Source organism: Spea bombifrons, chromosome 13 (assembly GCF_027358695.1).
Source record: "Spea bombifrons isolate aSpeBom1 chromosome 13, aSpeBom1.2.pri, whole genome shotgun sequence".
In the NCBI taxonomy this organism is placed as follows: Eukaryota; Metazoa; Chordata; class Amphibia; order Anura; family Pelobatidae; genus Spea; species Spea bombifrons.
Genome location: NC_071099.1, coordinates 17,728,250 through 17,750,789, shown reverse-complemented (window position 1 = coordinate 17,750,789; position 22,540 = coordinate 17,728,250). Strand labels below are relative to the sequence as shown.

General features: G+C 42.4%; 1 protein-coding gene across 1 annotated transcript; it reads right to left on the bottom strand.

The window, feature by feature from the left end:
- Nucleotides 1-1,092: 1,092 nt before the first annotated feature.
- On the bottom strand, nucleotides 1,093-4,575 carry NEUROD2 (neuronal differentiation 2). The gene is made up of 2 exons (XM_053453570.1): nucleotides 4,442-4,575; nucleotides 1,093-2,448 (listed from the first exon to the last, which is right to left on the bottom strand). The coding sequence occupies exon 2, from the start codon at nucleotides 2,441-2,443 to the stop codon at nucleotides 1,385-1,387; it is 1,059 nt and encodes a 352-aa protein (XP_053309545.1). The 5' UTR covers nucleotides 2,444-2,448; nucleotides 4,442-4,575; the 3' UTR covers nucleotides 1,093-1,384.
- Between the last annotated feature and the right edge of the window lie 17,965 nt (nucleotides 4,576-22,540).

Sequence of the window (22,540 nt, the reverse complement as noted above, 5' to 3'; positions counted from 1 at the left end):
ACAGATAAAAACACCTATATGACACACAATTTTATAAAATAACATTTAGTGGTTTACAACAGGGTTTTTCAATTTTTGTTGTTGGTTTTTTTTAATGCAGGAGACTGAAATGCTTGTCACGTGCCCTTTTAACCCTTTGATTACCAGAGGACGTAGAGGTCAAAGCGTTAACTGCATTTGCACATCATAAACACATTTATTTGGTCCCCATCATAATATATAATTTAATTTCACATTGCATAGATTTTCCTGTTCATTTTCTTCTTTCTGTTCGTTTTTTTTTTATCACTTTATTGCCTTTAAGATTTCTCTCAGTGATTGAGTTTTAATTTACTTTCCTCTATATGAGCCGGTTTACAGATGGAGAAATAGATTAGGTTTAATTGCAGACAGAAATGTATGAAGTCTTTACATAGAACGTTTGATTTTACTTGCCGCAAATATATGCCTATGTGTATATTTATATGTGTTTTGTGTTTGTGTGCATATATTGTGTGTATGTATATATATATATATATAATCTGTGTGTATAATATTTATTATTGTTTTGCCTGCAACAACCAAAGCTATATGCATCTTCACACGATGGTTTAAATCAACGCACTATAGCTTTACACATAGATATGTAGATTTTGATATATATATATATATATGTGTGTGTGTGTGTGTGTGCATGTATAGTGTATGTGCGTAAATATATATATAATTTTTAATTATTTTTTGTCTGCAACAACCAAACCTACTTAAGGCATATGCATCCATCTCACAATGGGTTAAATCAATACACTATAGCTCTTACAAATGAAACCAGGCTCTTCCTTACTTATATTGCACCTCAGGGGCGGACCCCCCATAGTCACGTGGATTGCCTTTAGTGCTAGACTCAGTCGCAGTCCTTAGTTCGGGGTGGTGGGAGTACAGAGGGGACACATCTACTATCATACATAAACAGGTGTCTAAAACGAAATTGGTTTCTATGTGCAAACATGGTGTGGCCCTGGGTATGTACAACCATAGTGGGACTGTAGGTGGGGATGGGGGTGGAGTGGGGCTTATCTGTAGGACAGATCTGTGACCTGCTAATATCAAGAAATTAGACCGTCAATGTTGTATGTTGTATGATGTTACGTTCATCCAACACAGCTCTTTGTTAAAGACAAAAAGCCCACCTGATCAATTCTGGTTTAAAGGACTGCGTGGCCCTCTGTACCACACTCCTGTATAAGATCACAGGGCCACCTTTTATAACTTAGTTGTTGAATACAAGGGTCGCCCAAAAACTCCCAAGGTTTGCTCCCAAGGTTGTCCCCTAGGCCCGTCTGACCCTTTTAACATTTCCTGGTACACACTGGACAGTCACGCGTGGAAAATGGAAATGGGAGGGTCAGTTATGGAAAAATGCATTGAGTTCCTCATACATGGGGGCCCTTTCGTGATGGACGTGCATATCGTAAGGCAACAGGTTCTCGGAGTGGACCCCACTGCGCATACCAGAGGAGCCAAAGAGCAGACTGTGTCCTGAGGGCCTGGAGGAGGGCAGGGAGGAGTAGTGCATAGAGTAGTGGTAATTTTTGTCGTGGTCGGGAGAAGAGTCCTGTTTCAGAGAGAAGTTGCCGTTAATGCACAGTGGTGGGCTTAAAGGGGCATCATACTCAGAGCTATTGTAGTCCGGAGATGCGTTCCCATACAGGGACTCGTAGGTGGCACAGTAGCCATGGCTTCTCAGGGGGTGGGAGCTGGCTATAGTGCTGGACTGGCACTGGGAGCCTGAGAGCCTGGAGCACGGGTAAGTGTAAGGGTGCATGGCGAAGGAAGAGTTTGGCCCGTGGTACCTTCCACCCTCTTGCCCTTGCTCAGTGAGGAAATTCCTGGAGTTCAGCTGCAAACAGCCGGCCACCAGGTTGGTGGTGGGCTGGGACAGTCCCTTGCAGAGGGTCTGAACGTAGGATACCAGGTCTGGTCGTTTGCCTGACCTCAGGATCTCAGAAAGAGCCCAAATGTAGTTCTTGGCGAGTCTGAGAGTCTCAATCTTGGAGAGCTTCTGGGTCTTGGAGTAACAGGGGACCACCTTCCTTAGGTTGTCCAAAGCAGAGTTCAGGTCGTGCATACGGTTCCTCTCTCTGGCATTAGCTTTCTGCCTCCTTACCTTGGACCTCTCTAGCCTGGCCTTGGTCATCTTCCTCTTCTTGGGCCCTCGTTTTTTGGGCCTTTCCCCCTCTGTCTCGTCTGCCCCTTCTTCCTCCTCTTCCTCCTCATCCTCCTCTCCTCCAACATCCCCCTCATCCTTGCTCTCGCTCAGGGAGCCCTCGGTGTGTGCGTCCTGCAGGCTCTTCTCGTCCCTGTCCTCCTTGTCACTCATGTCGTCTCCGCACTCATCGGACCAGCTGGCGAATTTCTGCACTTCTGGAATGAGGCCGGTCTCGGTAAACAGTCGGGTCAACATGATCGCTGCAAGAGGAGATCGGACACATTATAATTACATATATAGCATTACCTGACATATATATAGCGATAACATACAGAATTCCGCAATAACCAGAGACCAAATTAATTATATACATAGATGCATTTGATCATATATCATATATTTATCAGTATATATTATATCCGTATACATAAATACATATATACAATCCAGGGATATATATATATATATACAGATAAGTATTTCAATACACATTGTTTTTTCTTCAAGTACCGTATATATGTATAATATATATATATATATCTTGCTATAGTAAATTAGCACATATATTATAGATTAATAATTAGCACAAATATTAGATTACAAAGCGATATAACATATAAGGAAAATCTTGAAAATAATGTGAAAATTTGCAAAATATTAAAACAACAGCAAAAGTGTAATATTATTACAGACCCCGATATATATATATAGATATAGATAGATAGATAGATAGATAGATAGATAGATAGATAGATAGATAGATAGATAATCAGATCGCCATAAGGCATGCAGAGCGGTTTATGAAGAAGAGCGGTTTGGGATGTAAAGCGATATCCGTAGCAGGACCGATCAAAACGAGATTCCAAACAGAATATTACAATGTAGGGATAAAACTACAATGTATCGGGGATACTAAACAGAACGGAGCGGTATATAAGGGTTAGGCATGGCAGACTAATATTAACGCAGCGATACAATGTACCAAGCAGAGGCTGGATCAATATACGCCAGGCCTATCAGTTACCGGAATTACCGGCTGCTCTTATTATATCCCAGCTCTGGCACCGTGAGAATGAACGGATCAGGTCTGTACCTGAAGCCCGTGGCGTGTCCTCCCCAGCCCGGTCTTCTCTGTCTCAGATCGGTATACGGTTCCCTTAATATACGGGGCTCTTACCCCAGACATTGCTTCCCCCGATCGCTTCACAGCCTGGAATTAATTGGCTTTCAATTTAGCCATCACCGCTCCAAATTAAAGGCTGTCAAATAATGTTGATAGATCCAATTATTATTTCATTATAAGCTCCTAATTTCCCTGCCCTCTCTGTTTGTCTGATGGGATAGGGCCATTCCTATTATATGAGAGAGGTGGGTATGAGATCGCTCTAATAACACGGTATGTACTATGCGGCGAGATGCCCAGTGAGATATACATAAAGATAGAGTGAGATATGGATAGATAAAGATAACAGATACGGATAGCATATATAATAATTAATATTCTTCTACATACAGTTCCTTTATTAAAATCTTCCAATTATTATTTAAATATTTAGCTAAAAACATGCAACATCGGGGATATAGGATAATGTAAATGAATGCATTTTCTGTGTATAATAATATACATATTCTTTAAAAAAAAAGGCATTTTCATTGTAATTTGCAAATTATTTTGGCCTTACCAGTAAAATGTTCTATAGAAAAGACAATACCGAAATTTATATATCTCTCTCCCCAGACTCATCATCTATTTCAATTTACAATTATATATATAGTGTGTTTATTTAACATATTTTCTATAAAATATATATATATATGGAAATTAATATATATTAAATTGATACATTTAATTTCGGAATATGCATTTTCTATAATTGTATATAATGTAGCCATAGCTGCGCTGTGTATCTGGAGCACCTGACAGTATGCTTTTTGTATGTCTGTACCTGTAATGTATGTATCTATATAGGTAGGTGGAAGAGGCTGACAGACACAGGATGATGGCATGTGCCAGTCCCGTTCTCCCCATGCCAAGTCTATATGATGCACAGCTCGCCCCGGACCCCTTAGTCTGCCTTCCTGCCCCAGACACCCCGAGTCTGCATGGGGCGGTGGGGCCACGAAACGGCTAGGATACGGGATCCATATACAGGGAGCTGGTGTATTGGAGGGAAATAAATGGGGGGATTCGGGGCTGGGGCTGTCTCTTCCCCTCTTTCCAAGTTGGAGATGCTTCTTCTGAGCCCAACTTACCTCCTGAGCTAAAAGCTGAAGAAATTTATGACATGCTTCATAGCATCTTCTGGGAGTAGAGCGATCTCCTTGAGGTTCTCAAGCTCCTTCAGAGTGCAATCCAAAAGGAGGAGAGGGTGGCATGTCTACCGAGTCATGGTACCAGCTCTGATGCCAGGCCATATGGTTGGCACGTCATCCGCGGGAGCGATCACACGGGAGCCTCTGATTGACGTGCGGTTGGATTGAGGGAGATTTGGGTCCCTGGGGGAGAGGGGGGGGACTCACCATCTGTCACTCTCCTAAAAAAAAAAGAGAGAGAGAGAGGGAGAGAGAGAGAAAGAAAGATAGAAGAGAAAGAAACATAGAAAAGAGGTCTGTACACACAGCAAAGGGGGCAGAAATGTGCACAGAATAAGGAGGGGGTGCACAAAAGGTACCCACCTTCACCGAGGGTGTGCACCTCAATTAAGGAACATGGACTGGGGGTTATAAATGCTCAAGTATAAGGGTGAAGGCAAGGGGGCAAATAAAAGCTGCCCACTTAGGAATACTGGGGTGGTTTAAGAAGGAAAGAAAGTGCCCCTTGCAATTATGGAGCCATAAAGAAGAAAAATGCTATTCTCCAATAAGGGTGAGAAGGTCTGGGGCTGAAAGTGTTCTTACTGGGGTGAGGAAGGGGCCCTAATTAGAGAACTCGAAATGGGGATATTTATTGACTCATCTGCAAGAGATACACAACAGCTTTTACAATGAAGCAGAACAAACACAACACACAAATAGTGTGAACAATATATATAGATATTACACAGCTGTATACAATGCACAGGACCATACACTGAGCTATAGGTACAAAGCTCACACAATGAAATGATACATTATACAAATATATACAGGGTAACACAATGGGTTACATGTGATTCACAGGGTGAGATACACTCACTACACAACCTGTAGAATACATACAATGAGACACATTATACAGTTATAAAGAACGCACTCTGTTAGACACATTATACACAATCCATCATCCTATAGATACAGACCAGCATAATGTACAGCATAGTCAGGCGCACATATAACAGTATTGTACATTGCCAGATACACACACATTACATGAGTGACACAACTCACACTACACAGCTATATATCCAACTCATGCTATTAGAGACACACGTCACAATTATGTAGAATATGGACACTCCACATACACAAATTACACAATTACATGCAATGCACACCATCACATCATCTGATATGCACATGAAGAACCTTGTCACATACACATTACTCGTGATTAAGTAAACATATTCTTTGTAAACATTGATGTAAACAATGGATCATATTGACAAACCCATTTAAAAAGCACACAAGTTTACAATTTGCATCTACAATATGGGATCTGGGCTCAGAGGCCAATATATTTCACCCAAATAGGTTAAACTTTCACTGTGATTGTATTGCAAAATGACACAGAGACCATACATGTATACATAGGCATGGGTATGGGTCACTCACATCACTCACAGGCAGATACTGGCAGTCACTCATTAACACATAGATAAAGACAATAGACAGTAAACCATGCATATACACATATACATGCTAATGGACATGGAATGTCGCTCATACACATATATGACTACAGACATGCACTGGAAGTCACCTGTCAGTATAGAAGAAGGAGGACACTGACAATCACGTGTGTGTACAGACAGACACGGACACCGAGTTAAACTCATGTATATGTCTCTTATATAAACATATTTACATTGACAGGTGTTCATATACATTCAAGGACAGTCAACAGGGCCATCCAAAGACATTTTGGTCCCAATGTCAGCTTGCCCCCTGGCTACTCAAATTCCACACCCCAAGCCCCCCCCCTCTATGTGAGATGGGCATTACCACGTGCCCTCCACTGTCAGACCTGGCATCTGAACAGTGGGCTGGTAGCTTATTGAAAGAAAATGCAGAACAGCAATGGGCCCTGTACAGCCCACCAGAGGAGGCTTAGATGCAACCTAACGACGTTTTACATTGTCGAAACGCGTAGTAGATACGTGGAAAAGCATCCCAGCAGGTGTGGTAGAAGTTAACACAGTAAGGGAATTTATTTATGCATGGGATAGACATATGGCTCCTGAATCTCCTGACCGTAAAGATTGAATACGGTCTTTACAGCAGGAAAAATAGGCAGACTAGATGGGCCGAATGGTTCTTATCTGCCCTCAAAATCCATGTTTCTAATTGAAGACATCTCTGATTCCAGTGATTCAGAGAAAGAGGAAAAGAAAACTTTTAAGCATTTATAAATAGACAGATCTGTATTCAAGGAGCGTAAGTCACCCATGATGAAATAGGAAACATATATATATATATATATATTAGGTACTTTGTTTCCATCATGCGTGTCGCATCCCTGCTGCTATTAAACGGTTAATGAATCTGGTGCTGTTTTCCCAGCTGTCAGGGAGGGTTCAGCTCACAATCTCCTATGTGTGATCGCCACAAAGAAGGGATATCTCTGCTGCTTTCCATCAGAGATGTGTGATAGGTATGAAAAAAAGGGATTTTGGAGGGATGCCAGAAATCTGTTACAATAAAATCCCCCCCACCCCTCACCCACATCACACACTTCCCCCTCCCAAAGCCATTCACATACATCACACACGCATACTCATACATACATACACACTCGTCTTCCCGAGGAAATCTGGGTTTTATGCAAACATAATATTTCTGGACAGCGGAGCTTACAGTCCAAGTATAGGATTTTTGTTTAAAAAAAAAAGTATTTTTAATAACACGCTTATATTGCCCATCCATTGTGTGTAATATTAATCATTATGCACCTAATCTCTTTTTTCTTTCTTGGCTGCTCCTTTTGCATTTTCTAAATGTTCTTAACATGTTCATTTTAATTGGCACATGAATCGGGGGGGGGGGCGAGTGGGGTCAGATGTGAGCTGAGCTCAGAATGTTGAGTTCCATGGGGGGTAAACTGGATGCGCTGGAAATGCCTTTAAATGCTGAACCTTTTTCAGATGTTTGACTTATTTCTTTGCTCCGACATCCATCTTCCGCCATTCCTTCTCTACATCCCCATCCCCTCTAGATTGTAAGCCTGCGAGCAGCACCCTCTTTACCTAATGTATTGGCTTGTCTTAGTTTGTCAGTTCTATAAAATAATAATAACATTAATAATAATAATAATAACAACAACAATAATAATAATAATGACAATAATAATAATAATAATGCCTTTGTTACAATAAATAACCTTATTGCTGGCACATTTCTTTGAGCCGCAGGCACTTGGCAGGGATGCCCCATGTTACCCTCCATTGAATTGTCCAATCAAACATACAGAGAGCAGTGCAAGGCATCAGCGTGAATCTGTTACTTTGTCGAATTCTACTACTATTGCTGTTCAGTCTGCTCAATGAATCCATGTAGGGCTATTTAGAGATTAAAATAAGCAATATACTAAAAAAAACACCTTATGTGGTGGTGGATACATAGAACAGCCTCCCATCAGACAAGGCAGAGGTTAATACAGTGAGGGAATTTAAACATGCAGATGGCTTGTGAAAAGACCAAAGGCTAATTAAGGTCTCGAGTGGTTCTTACTTACCAGTGAGTTCAAGGTTCCTCCGCGTCTCTCTTCTTGTTCTGAGGATTTTTGGGGTTACTCTCTCTTGTGTGAAGTTACTGCTCCCCTATGGTGTTAAGTAAGGGGAGGCTTCATTTCAGGAACAGGAACGTAACTATGCTAGTTTTGCCACACTTTGTCGCTTAACTCACCCCCCCCCGTAAATATCTCCAAAATAATTCAATTGACTTGAAAAACAACGAGCTGTGGTTTTAATTAAATGAATTTGGTGACGTGACGGCGACGGTCGCTCCTCGAGCCCCGCATCATACGATCTCCACCAGAAGATGCCGCAGAAAGTGACATCACGCCCAGGCCCCCCGTAACGGTGGCTTTTTAGGTACGAACGCAGATTAGAATTCCTCCTGGCCCTGACGAGCTGTCTGATATCACCGGGGGGAAGTTAAGCAGCCAAGTCTGGTGACAGTAATTGAAACATTTGGGATACGTTGCTCTGATGAGTGACATGGCTGGGTAGGGCTGACAGTTTACGCTGCTTTGAGAAATTTCTTTTCAAAATACTAATTTTTTAACGTTAACGCAGTAGGCTTTTTAAGGGAGAAAAGGTAAACAGGCAGATCTCTTAAAGGAAAAATCATTGTACAGATCCCTGCGCTGCTCCGGGGTTTAAATATATATATGATGGACTTCCGGGGGCTCCTAGTATCTCCCTGTACGGAAAGGGCTCTGATAAACCTGCGCGGGGAACTGATTTATCTAGCATGGTACAAAATGCACTAATACACATATATCATAAAATAGCTAAAATCCAACTCTAATAAGCTATATTACCTATAACCCCCTGCAAGCATAGAAAATGTCTCTATTATTATCCTTTATTTATATAGAACCAACAATTTAGCCGGCGCTTCTTACGGTTAGATGACCAAAAGTATGTAGACACCGTACCTCCGCACCTGTATGAGCTCGTTGGACATCCCATTGCAAAACCATGGGCGTTATTATGCCGTTGGTCCCCCTTTTGCAGCTATGACAGCTTCTACTCCGCTGGGAAGGATTTCCACAAGGTTTCTGCGTTTCTGTGGGAATTCATGGCCATTCATCCAGTAGAGTACTTGTGAGGTCTCGCACTGATGCTGGGTGAGAAGGCCTGGCTCGATAGATCCATTTCAGTTCATCCTAAAGGTGTTCGATGGGGAAAATGGAGGGAATTAACCCTGCCTAATACGAGGATAAGGTATTGTCCCTTCTGTGAAAAGAATGTTGGACAGGACTCGATGGTGGGCATGGAGGATGTTCAGAACTTGAGGAGAACATCTCACTAGACCCAGGTCATTGAGTCAATGAGCATGATCCAAAACCCATGCCAGCTCCAGCTCTTCTTTCACTTTAATGCGTCGGCCCTCACAAGTGTCTGACGACATCTCCCATTGAGCAACAAGTCCAGTTTGGCTCATGAGTGGATTGAACAGCTGAGCTTAGGGCTCACTTGGCCCAAGGCTTAGCGTGTGCAGTGCCACTGCCTGGCTCATCCATCCCTATTGTATCTAACTGAGCGAACCCCCGTCCCGTTGCTCGATGTTACCAAGTAATACGGTCTGTTAAGATGAATCCAGTAAACAACGAGATGGATGTCAGATTTCAAATAAATAAATAAATGTACAGTTCTATACTTTAAATATTGCATGTTTAACCAGAATCAGGCAGGTAGGAAATGAAACACACGGAGAAGAAGGCTTCATAGAACAACTATCACATTTACTATTATATGACTTTGAAAACCACATTTTGCAAACCAAGATGAGACCGGCTATGAGAACTTGCTACCTGCTCTCTGTTCTTGTCTTCCTTTGTCCTGCATGGACGTTATTTCTCTAAGGGGCCCGAAGACATTGATGTTACTCTGTATCCAGCCGTATAGGAAATATTCGTGTGATGACCTCATTAAACGACACAGCTGATTACATTGTGTCGATAATTTTCTATCAGAGCCTTTGAATTCTAGAACAGAACCATTGGATCCCACCCAGTCTCTGGGACCGTGCCCTTAATTGTCACCCCATGTCTGTCATGGGCAGCAATCGTGGCACCAGCTCCACAGGGGCATTCCCTCTGCTCCACTCAGACGCACGCTGCTCTGCCAGCCAAATCCCTGGGCACCCCTGTCTGAGCCGTGCCTACCCCCTGCCCTTCTGGCAGACAGCCTTCTCCTTCGCTACATCTCAATCTCGTCTGGCGGTGGATGAGGAGGTGTTGGGGAAGACGAGGCATTTCAGATGGATTCGCTTTTCATTGGCTGTTACAGGAGATCTAGCTTTAAAACCTTTAAATACAATAATTATACGAGTAATTATGACCTGTACAGACGTGTACCTTGCTCTGCGTGGCCGTACGCGTTCCGCTGAATATTTATACACGGCTCTGCCTTATTGGGATGCAGAGCCACATGTGGTAGGTAGCCATTGACACGTTACGTGGATTGTATGAGTATAATATGCAGTGCTCTATCAATTGTACAGAAAGATATAAAGCTAGGAGTCATTCGGCCCATTCAGTCAGCACATTTGTTCCCCTTCGATGGTCTCGTCCTAAAATACATAAAGATAATAGTAGTTTAGAGTAACGAATAATTAGATTTATGGAGGCAGAGCCGGTCACAGACCCCCCCCCCAGCCCATTGCTCCCTAACACTCCTCGTGTCCCTGCTGTTACATAGTGGCAGGGAATGGCATCACCTCTTGGCCAAAGAGGACCTCTTTCCTCCATGTACAGGTCGTCTAAAGGGTGGTGGGAGACAGAGGCGGGTCACCAAGGGTGCCACGTGGAACCATAGGCTCTAGAACCAGATAAGAGCCATTATTTTAATCACTTTATTTAATTCCAGAAAAGCACAACAATACCTTTCAAGATGATTTTTCTGTTTCTATGGGAACAGCCTATGAGTGCCTGATTTGATGTCACATGACAAATAATCTTTCCCTCAAGAATTATAAATGGGGGGGGGGGTACATGATTGAAGAATTACTGCCGGAAAGAGTTTGGATTTTCAGAAACTAAAAGACTAAAAAACAAAGAAAACGCAGACAATCAAGGAAATACCTACTGCATACAAATCGCTTGCCCTGAAATGATTTATCCACAGCTGTAACAGTGATAAGAAAAGTAGAATATATATAAAAAATACTACATGCTCCGGGGTTAAGTGGCTGCGTATGTATAAATAAAACATTTAAGTGGCATATGGCTATATTTTGTCCAGACTCCCCCTATCTGTCTTTATGCCAACTTTCCACCGTGCGTTCCTTATTATTATTATTAGTTATAATTTTTATTTATAATTATAAATAATAATTATAATTACCGTATATAATTATTTATAATTTTTATATATAACTTTAATTTATATAGCGCCAACGCAGCGCCTCTTACAATACATAGCTTTGTAATTGGCCAAGTACCAGTAATGTATGGATTGACTGTTTGTGGGAGAGGGCAGGGTGAATAGGGCATCAAATTAAATGGTGTACATTAGGAAATGTCCATATACATGAATATATATATATATGTCTCTGTACTTTAAATTGTTATGTTATATACTACTTGTTATGTCCTGTCTACCCATTGTACAGCGCTACGGAATATGATGGTGATATATAAAACAATAAATAATAATAATAATATATATATATATTATTATTATTTATTGTTTTATATAGCACCATCAAATTCTATACAGCTGTATATATATATATATATATATATATATATATATATATATGTATATATATATATATAATGCCTCTCCATAATATTTATAGGCATAGTCCACTTAAAGAGACCATTCCATCAGAGGTTAACAACTTTATAACTAAACTTTGCATTACAAACATGTACCTGTACTGTTAAAATAGCCAAACTACATTCCAATCACGCTCCCTTATTCCTTATTTCTCAGGGAATGCTTGGTTGTCATGTGACACTAAGCAGTCTCTGATAGGCTGTTGCCATATATTAAGTTTCTTACATGTTACATTATGTTTCATGGCAGATTACAATAGGGGGAGAGAAAAAACTAACATTAACGTTAAAAATGACAATATAGAGAATTGACAGTAACACAAATATGAAGAAATGTTGGTACAGAAGGAGAAGGCGGTCCTGCTCCTGCAAGCTTACAATCTATTTTACAATGTTTTTTTTTATTTTTTTAATATTAGAACATTATGGCATCTTTCGAAATTCGAGAGTGGAAAGCTTAGGGTTAATGCGCCAAAGTGTGACTTTACAGCAAAACTAATAGATCACAAAGTAGCTCGCTGTCAACGTGCCATCAAATTTATGCTTTCTAAGTATATATTTGGGGAGAAATCCTGATATTTTAACACTTCCTAATAAGTAACGAGAATTAGCATCCTGCTGTAATAGGATGTTTAGAGTCTAATTAACCAGCGAGAGTCCTAAATATGACACTAGAGCAGGTAAGTGTCAGTCTGCGCTGACACTCGGATCGGAGCTGTCATCGTACGATGATCACAAGGTCACTTAGATAAGCGTTCTCTGCCAGCTTTCGGGGGGGGGGGGTTACAGGGACAGACCCTGCGCGGCGTGGCTCTGTCTCCCACGCAGGCACAGTATGTCACGGATTAACAAGCGCTGCTTGGCATCACTTGGACAGGGCCCACAGGGATCAGAACAAGCGCTAAACTCCCCCGTCTCCCGGGCAGATGGTCACAGATCAGTTCCATTTCGAGGGAGAATTTCGTGTTCTGTCCCTGGGAAAAAAAAATGTAAAAAAAAAGGATGTGCTAAAAAAAATGGGAAAGACAAAGAAAGAGATACTTGTCTAGAAATGATGTATTTAGAATACTAATGTATATATATATATGGGGAGAGAGAGAGGGAGAGGGAGAGAGAGAGAGAGAGGGAGAGAGAGGGAGAGGGAGAGAGAGGGAGAGAGATTGAGAGAGAGAGAGGGAGAGGGAGAGAGAGAGAGAGAGAGAGAGAGAGAGAGAGAGAGGGAGAGAGAGAGAGAGAGAGAGAGCGAGAGAGAGAGAGAGAGAGAGGGAGAGAGAGAGAGAGAGAGAGATAGGGAGAGAGAGAGGGAGAGGGAGAGAGAGAGAGAGGGGGAGAGAGAGAGAGAGAGAATGTATTCAAGACTATGACACTTGTTTAAAGTTTCTATTTCAGTAGTTATTAAATAAATAAATATATAAATAAATATATAAATAAATAAATAAATAAATAAATATATAAATAAATATATAAATATATAAATAAATAAATATATAAATATACGCTGCTTTAAAGAAATACAATAAAAGTGAAGAGGCGATTGGATTAGCAGCGGGTCAAAGACCTAAAGAACCTCCTGAGATATGATGAGGTTTAAGTAGCACTTTTGACAACGTTTCCCAATATTAGTCCTTATTTTCAAGTCTTTTGTCATTATGTTGTTAGAGTAAATAACGGAATAAATAATCAGTGACGAGGCGAGCGTGAGCGTGAGTGTGAGTGTGAGTGTGTGATCCGAACCATATTCTTTGTCTGATAGGCGGCTGCCTAGAACAGAACTTTCTTAGGAGCATTCTTGGACGCCAGTGGGTGTTACTTAATATACATACCTCCCAACATTCCCAAATAAGGGCACTTTTGCTTTAATGGGTGTGGTTAGAGGTGTGGCCATGGACAGCTGCTTGCGACCTACTGATAGCTATTCATGTGTTTGGCATTTAGAAGATACATGGTGTACTTTATTTACATGTTTTCTACTGTTTATAAACATGATTGTGTCATTTAGGGCTCCAGGGCATTGTTATACCCACCAAATGAAGTATTGGGATCCTGAAGAGGGACTATCCTTCAGAAAGCGAGACACTGGACAGGTATGCATACTTACCCTTATACAGATTCATCGTTGCCCCCCCCTTTGGTGATGTAGTTAGTTATCAACTTACATTCAGCTAACGCTTGGCAAAGAACCTTCCATGGACATGCCTAATAATGGGTGCACAATTTCGTTTGCGATCACGTTATCGTGGCCACTCATAACCAGTGAACACTATGAGCTCCTGATAAAGAGGGACTGAGGGTCCCAAACAGCGACACTTGGGAGGTATGTCTTAACTCTCAACCCCATGACATCATAACCTTAAACATCGAGTCTGCCGTACTACATCACAATCATGGGGACCCAGGACATCCACTACTGTTACCATGGAAATAAGGGGGTATGATGAGATAGACAAAAATGGAGACCCCAAACCATGACTCCAACCACCAGTTAACCCATTAAAACACCCAAGCCTAGTATAGAATTGGCTTTAGTTGCCCAACACACGACGTTGTGTACCGCGCATGGCTTCTCATGGCAGGTAAGTGGTCCGCGGCTTGTTGTTTCACACACGGATATTGCGTGTCCTTTAAAGATTGATGCATGCAGCACACACATTATTATTTCATACACACAGCGTATAACTTATCATTTCATGCACACATTATAATAATCCGCTCAGCTGTTTCGCTCGGCCCCTGTGTATACTGTGTACTAATTTCAGGAATATTGTTCCTTATGGCAGAAAATACACGGGGTCTGCCTCCGCGTTCATAGAAAGCCTTACACGCCGAGCCCATGCCTCTCAGGCTGGTGTCCGGCGGGGGCCGCATTGTTCAGCGCTGATTGGGCCCCGCAGATGGCTGCCGGGGGGCCGCGCGCTGCGCAGGTACGAAAGTGTGGCTTTGTCAACATTATTTGGAGGCTTTATATTGCCGGGGGGCCACCTAGCCGTCCTCAAGATTTGCACCGGTTCGTTCACACAGAACAAGAGGACATCATCTAAAACTAGACGGCCAGACGCTTAGAAGTATGACGTGGAGGTTTTACTTTACTGAGGGGGTGGTAGATATGTGCAGCGGCCTCCCAGCAGAGGCGACGGGAAAGGAATTTAAACATGCATTGGATAGGCATATGGCTACCCCATGCCCGTGTCTGTGCTCTACCTGGCAGAGAGTTAGGAGGGCAATCAAGACGAGGAAGCCAACAACCATACTCGGTAGAGATGAGGAGCCCATGTAGTGGATATGTTGCGTTGCATCCCAGCGATGGGAGTACAGGAATACCCCAATACCCGGGGTAAATGTAAGGCTAATTGCTTGTAAATAGCGTCTAAAGATCTCTAATAGAGATCTAGACTGTCCGTCTCGTATTTCTGCGCGAGAGCCTGGAGGTGTGGAAGGGGTTAAAGAGTATTTGCCATTAATGCAAGTCCCTGATTGGGAAGCAGCTTGCTCCTTCTCATTACACATAGCTTAGTTTCAAAAGGGGAGCAAGATGAATAACAATAAGACCTCACTCCGCCAAAACTTGGAGCGCTGCCACCGAGAGGGTATGATAAATGCAGAGAGACTTTGGCGCATGCAAGAGATGGAGGGAGAGAGACAGAGAGAGAGAGAGAGAGGGGGAGATGTGTGAGAGAGGGGAAAATGATGGAGGGAGGAAGGTTATAGAGGAATGGAGACACTGGATATGGACAGAGAAACCGGTGAAGACCTGGGGGGGAAAAAGCTGCAGAGAGAAAGCCGGAGCATGAAGAGAACGGAAATAGAAAGAGACTGTTAGGAACGCAGAAAGAGCGCGAGAGGAAAGAGAGGGTAGAGAATAAGAGGCACGATAACACATCGGGGTGAAGAAAGGAGGTTGTGAGAGAGGCTGGGCGTGAATTTAGAGATGCTGGGTCTGAGACAACCGAGAGAGACAATGGCCGAGAGACTGAGAGAGGAGCCCGAGAGGGAAGAGAGGAGTCTGGGAAAAGAGCGATACAAAAGGCGACCGGAAAGAGAGGGAGAACGGGAGAGAGAAAGTTTAAGGGAGAGATTCTGAGCCCAGGTTGTTGGCGGACGGAAGGCCCTGAGGGGAGTGCGAGTGGTTACTTGGTGGGGGATGAGAGAGAAGATGAGTGGGGAAAAGGGAAAAAGACGAGGGAAAAGTGGGTAGGATTTGGGAAATAAAAAGGGAAATGAGGGAAAAACTGAGGAGAGATGGAAAGGGAAAGACAGATGACTAAATATTATATAAGAACAGAATAAAGGGGAAATATATATATATATACTGTGAATATATATACCGTATATACTGTGAATATATATACCGTATATACTGTGAATATATATGCCGTATATACTGTGAATATATATATACCGTATATACTGTGAATATATATACCGTATATACTGTGAATATATATACCGTATATACTGTGAATATATATATATACCGCATATACTGTGAATATATATACCGTATATACTGTGAATATATATACCGTATATACTGTGAATATATATACCGTATATACTGTGAATATATATACCGTATATACTGTGAATATATATATCGCATATACTGTGAATATATATATATGTATGTATTTAATGTATATACTGTAAATATATATTTGTGACAGGGAGTGATGATGATGAGTAAACCCACATCGATATATTATATAGAACCCCATATAAAAGGTGTAATGTCCGTATTGAGACTCCGCCTTATTTAGGGCCACCCCCCCCGCACACTCTTTCCCCCGAGGGGCAGAGGCTGGGTGTCTCAGGCTGTGCCGAACTCCATTTGCACGCACTTTTCCAGTCCGCTTCACAACATCTGACAGCCCCAAACTTCTCATTTTCGGAGTAATCACTCCGCTGCACTAATTGCACATGCAAATATGCAAATTTGTATTAATTAATTACTATACTAATTAGTTCTGTGGTATTTGCGAGTAATAAATCACTGCTTGCTGGCTGTGTTGCTGGAGCAGACCCGGCCCATTTACACTCCACATAAAATTTTAATAGTTGCTCTGGATGTTATGGGACATGAGAGGCCGTCCAGGTAACCCCTTCACTGCCAAAGACCCCGCTTTAAACTAGAAAAAATGGTCGCCTCGTTGGCGCGGCCATGAAAATGTTAATCCGCAGTTGGCATGGGTCCCTAAAGTTGGGGGGGGAGGCGAGCGGATGAATTTAGCCCCCTCTGGTAGCAAGGAGAGCTGGAGGGTGAAGAGCCAGAACAAGGGCACTAATGGAAAAGGAAAGATTGGGCCGAGGACAGAGAGCGGTGACATAGAGCGCTGCTGTCTAATGATTAGAGTGTGCGTGTAAACCCCCCATAGCCATTCATGGTGCTACAACACTCTAATCCACCGCAGCACTCCATTCTAAATGACCAATCAGTAGAACGCTAAAGACTCAACCACAAAACATAGAAACGTGACCCGACGCTAGATCGTTAATATTTATCGGTTTAAGACCCCCGACACGATCCGAGGAATCCAATCTCTGATAAAACAGAGACGTAAATACATTGTAACCCGCACTGGGAAATAATATTCTAAAATGGCATGAGCTAAAAAGCCAAGGAAATCACCCAAATCTACAATTTGGAATTGGGTCTGGATGTCTGCATGTCTTCTAAGTGCAGCATTTCTCCCGCTGCGCTCTCTGAGCCTTTACGAGCCCTCTGACAATCTCTCTTGCTTAGCACATGAGCCGGCGTTCTCTCTTGCTAACCGACGCCTGGATCCCGTGCTCTCTCTTTTAATTCCTTGCCTTTTTCCCCCCCTGCATTCTAACTTCACTTTATGACCCTCTGCCGTTCTCGCTTCTTTCACTGCCTTTGTTGTCTGCCTGATAAAAATAAACAGAAGATTCTTAGCCAAGATAAATACATTTTCACTAAAACGCGACGCTCTCTTTTTCCTCCCCATATCACTGCAGACATCCAGATGAGGAGTCGCTGAAAACCGATCTGGCATTTCGAGAATCGCCTTCTCTTTAGTGGCTTCCCTGTGCATTTTTATACCGCCGTTATATTGAGTAATTGCCCCGTCCGACGTTATATAGCTAAAGGGGGCAATTATTAAAGAGGCAAAATAAATGACTGGGTGAGGAGTATGCAGCAAGAGGCATTTTTTGGGAACACGGAAGGTAATCTAGTATTATGTGAAATGGAAAAAAAATGCACGGGAAGCTTTTGGGCCTCTAACGGAAACTCTTGCTGGCGCTATAAGCGCCGTTCCAAATATCCATCAGGTTCCTGTCTAAATTCCATACCTTCATTTTCAGAATATTTTCTTTTTTTTCCCATCTTTCCCCGTATTTTCTATACACAGGAGCCCAGGTTTGACTCAGAGTCTCCGGGTCACTCTCCTCTTACTCCAGGCAGGGGGAGGAGCTGTATAGCCACGCCCACTCCCCACCCAATTCCTCTTCCACTCCTAACCCTTTTAATGCTATTTGGGGCTAGCCCCACCCTTGTCCACGGCAAGTCCCGTCTATTGCACAGATGACCACATCCTATGTTAGTGTGCATAGGTATGTTAGTATGTATAAGTATGTTAGTGTGCGTAGGTATGTTAGTATGTATAAGTATGTTAGTGTGCGTAGGTATGTTAGTATGTATAAGTATGTTAGTGTGCGTAGGTATGTTAGTATGTATAAGTATGTGTTACTTTGTGTTGTAGGTACGGTGTTAGTGTATGTGTAAATATGTTAGTGTAGGTAAGTATGTTACTGTGTGTGTCAGTGTGTGTAAAGAAGGAGCTTGGGGGCCCCAAACGTACATCTCCCATGGGGGCCCCAAACGTACATCCCTCATGGGGGCCCCAAACGTACATCTCCCATGGGGGCCCCAAACGTACATCTCCCATGGGGGACCCAAACGTACATCACCCATGGGGGCCCCAAACGTACATCACCCATGGGGGCCCCAAACGTACATCACCCATGGGGGCCCCAAACGTACATCTCCCATGGGGGCCCCAAACGTGCATCTCCCATGGGGGACCCAAACGTACATCCCTCATGGGGGCCCCAAACGTACATCCCACATGGGGGCCCCAAACGTACACCTCCCATGGGGGCCCCAAACGTACATCTCCAATGGGGGCCCCAAACGTACATCTCCCATGGGGGCCCCAAACGTACATCTCCAATGGGGGCCCCAAACGTACATCACCCATGGGGGCCCCAAACATACATCTCCCATGGGGGCCCAGGTATTTGTTACTCTACTTCTTTTACCGGAATAACCAGCACATTGTGCATTACGTGTAAAACGGGATTCTGGGAGACAGTTTGAAAATTGGTCTTATTACTGTAGCAACCAATGGTATATTCCTGTCGGTTTCATTGGTTGCTACGGTGACAAGACCACTTTCTAAACATTGCACTAGAATCAACTTTATGTATAGCCCCCAATGTGCTTGTTTTAACCACATCTTCCCAACCCCCGGCGGGTTCCTTACTCCGTACCCTATCTAGATCTCGGCGGAACTCATCAAACTTAAATAATATTCTTAAAATGCCCCCCGGGGACAGCGTGTGTCTCGGCCAAACATCAGAGAAAGAAAACGTCCAAAAGAAGAAAGACGGGAATTGTATCTATTTATATTCTAGCGCTGGGTATTCATGCGCATTACGCAGCTGTAAAATTTTAATGAATCTTCTACCCCCCCCCCCAAAAAAAAAATAGTGTCCTAATAAAACCCGGCTCGTCGAGAAGCCAGCGCGGCCTTCCCCTGATCAATCTGTTTCTCCTGTGGTCCCAGAGTGGCGTCCTCAGCACAGATCCACACCAGTATCAGCAGCTGTTAGACATTTATTAACCAGTCATGGTTAAATTGGTTTATAAATTAACAGATGTTTTAAGTTTATTCTTTCTTCAGGGAGTCGGAACGGAGAGCCGGCTGCGGATCGTGGCTGTGGCTCCGGCAGGCCAAGTTGGGGGGCGAAGGGTAGAGGACCTCATTCTCCTCTCCCTGGTGGCGCTGGGAGAGCCGAGGAGACCTCCTTCTGACTCAGATGTTAAGCACCGCTCAGAAGAACCAAGGTCACCGGGGGGATGGAGAAGAATCCCTAAAAATATCAGCGGGGGATGAAGGCATCAAAGAGTAAAAACGCAGACCAAAGGACTTCACGCAGGGTTAGATTTTTAGCAGCAAGCAGTTAGATTTCCAGAACCAACTATCGGGTCTATGGACTATAAATCAGTCAGCGAGCCTCGGTGATCATTCTTAGTATCGGTGTCTAGATGTAACTCATGTCTGCCTATAGCTTTATTATCTATGTCGGCCTTTTCTATTCTGTGCCGCTCTGGGGGTCCAAAGCGAAACTAAATGGAAAAAAAAGTGCTTAAACCACAGAAAAAGAGAAATATAGATTTTTGACAGTAGATAAGAAGAATTTGGGGTATTGAGTCTGACCCCTTTTGTTGACGTAGGACCTCGCTTGGTCTTTTGCTTAAACTCCCTAGCTGTATAAACCTCTGCCGCTTCTTCTGGTAGGCTGTTCCGCTCATCTACTAACCTCTCGATAAGAGATGAGTGTTGAAAAGGAAGAAAGGAATGCTTTCTTACATTAATACCTTGCCAAAAAATCACTGAGAGCATCTAGTCGACGTTTCCCCATTACACGCTTATGGACAATATTATAGTTCAAATTCAAAGCTATAGAAAAATATATATTTTTCTATATATTTTATTTATTATTTTTTTAGAAATTTTGACAATTAGGAACTTTAAATTAATGAATGTGTGGGTGATCTGTGTGATAATGGATTTGATTTTTTATTTGCCTGCTCTGTACTCTTCATGCTTTAGATTTCCATCCGTGTTAAAAATGACGCGCAGAACATTCGAATGCGGTTGAATGAACGTGAATGCGGTTGAATGAACGTGAAAGCGGCAAGCAGGGTGCTGGATGTCCCTACGAGGTACCCGTCCGTTATCATACAAGGCGTTATAATCCGATGCGCAGATTGTATATATATTAAAAGGATAGGGGTGTTAGATTCACAAACGGTCCTAGTACAGAAGTCCACAGCTTCCCTCCTGCCCTGTACAGGATTTCACCTATTTTAACCCTTTAGCTTATTCAAAAGGCCGAGAACGTATTGGGAACGTATGAATATTTTCTCCTAGTGCTGCAGAGACCTAATGCTTCCAAAAGACAAATCTTTGTATGGATACTTTTATGCATAAAGCGCTAACATAATAACAATAATAACAATAATAATAATAACAATAATAATAATAAACAGTGGATACAATAAGTACAGCTATATAATAAGCACCTTACTCATAGAGGAGATGATTGGGTTACAATAGGTAGGAATACATTAGGAAAGGAGGTCCCTGACCCATAGAGCTTACAGTCATAAATATGCCAACAGGCAAGCTTCTTAGTTTCTTAACTGAAATGCTGGTGAAATTTGACCAAGCTATGCCTAGAGAAAGCATATGGGGCAAGAAACATGCGATAACATGACAATAAATGTATTTTGAGTACATGACTCCCACTCCCAAACAATATGAACAACTCCCATTCACCAAGCAATGCCATAAAGTTAATATAAGGTCATATACCATATTCAGAGTGTTAAATGTTGTCTTTAAGTGGCATCATTTTGAGACGCGCCATATCCCGAAACCAATAAATAAATATAATTAGCAATACAACCAACCAATTACAATTCCGCTTTGTTGAATATGCATTTTTAATAAGTTTAAATAATTCACGTAAAAACTTAGGTTAATTGTAATTTAAGTACGTCGAATATCCAAACCATTTTATTTTTTAATAATATTTAAATATAAATAGATCTGTAAAAAATATGTATCACGTGGTTCATCATAAAGAATGGGAAATCATATTGTGGTCTGGTTCAAAAAGGATCGGCTTAGGTATAACTAACGAATAAAATAAATACTGCTGGGGGATCTGGTACACGTTTCCCCTTATGCTCGGAAAAAAACTAAAGTAAAATCTAATTATGTTTTTTTTTTTTTAATGAATATTTAATACAATATTTAAAACCTAGGTTTTTTTAAAATATTTAAGAACGGAAAGGGTCATTTGCTTCCCACTGCAAAAATAGAACATTTTAGAGGAGCAGCTTGGCTGCTGGCATCGCGCTGACTTATCATGGACACTTGACAAGCTCTAGAAGGCAGAGCGCAACCTCAAATTAACCCTTCCTCTGCCAGGAGCGCTTGTTACATTTTGCAAGCCAATTAACCGGAAGGCTCAGTGGGAAGGCCTAATAAAGTTGCCATATGCAGCCATTTTCTACACAAGCCCGTGTTCCAGGCAAGTCACGTGACGCCTTCCATTTGTGGACATGGAATATTTAATTTTTCTCATAATTTCATAAATAAAGAAAATGAAGTCATTAGAGGAGCGCGGGCATGGCGCGTCAGAGTGTATCTTTACAGAATTGTGCTGTGCCTCTGCCTATGGAGGCGCTATGGCAGATCCCTAGAGGTGGGAGTCTTATTTGATTCAAATAATAAAGGGAGATCTATGGTGTAGGATCATCCTGACCCCATGATTCACCCCATGACATATCGCAGCAGCTGGCGGCCGCCATGGATATTATCTTCTGCTGGCGTGTAGTAGAGAGGCTGGCATGGGCCAAGGTACCACCATTGGACACTTTATCCTCTCTGGCT

Excerpts from the sequence above, each read along its gene's own strand:
- NEUROD2 (XM_053453570.1), bottom strand. The coding sequence starts at position 2,443 with ATGTTGACCCGACTGTTTACCGAGACCGGCCTCATTCCAGAAGTGCAG.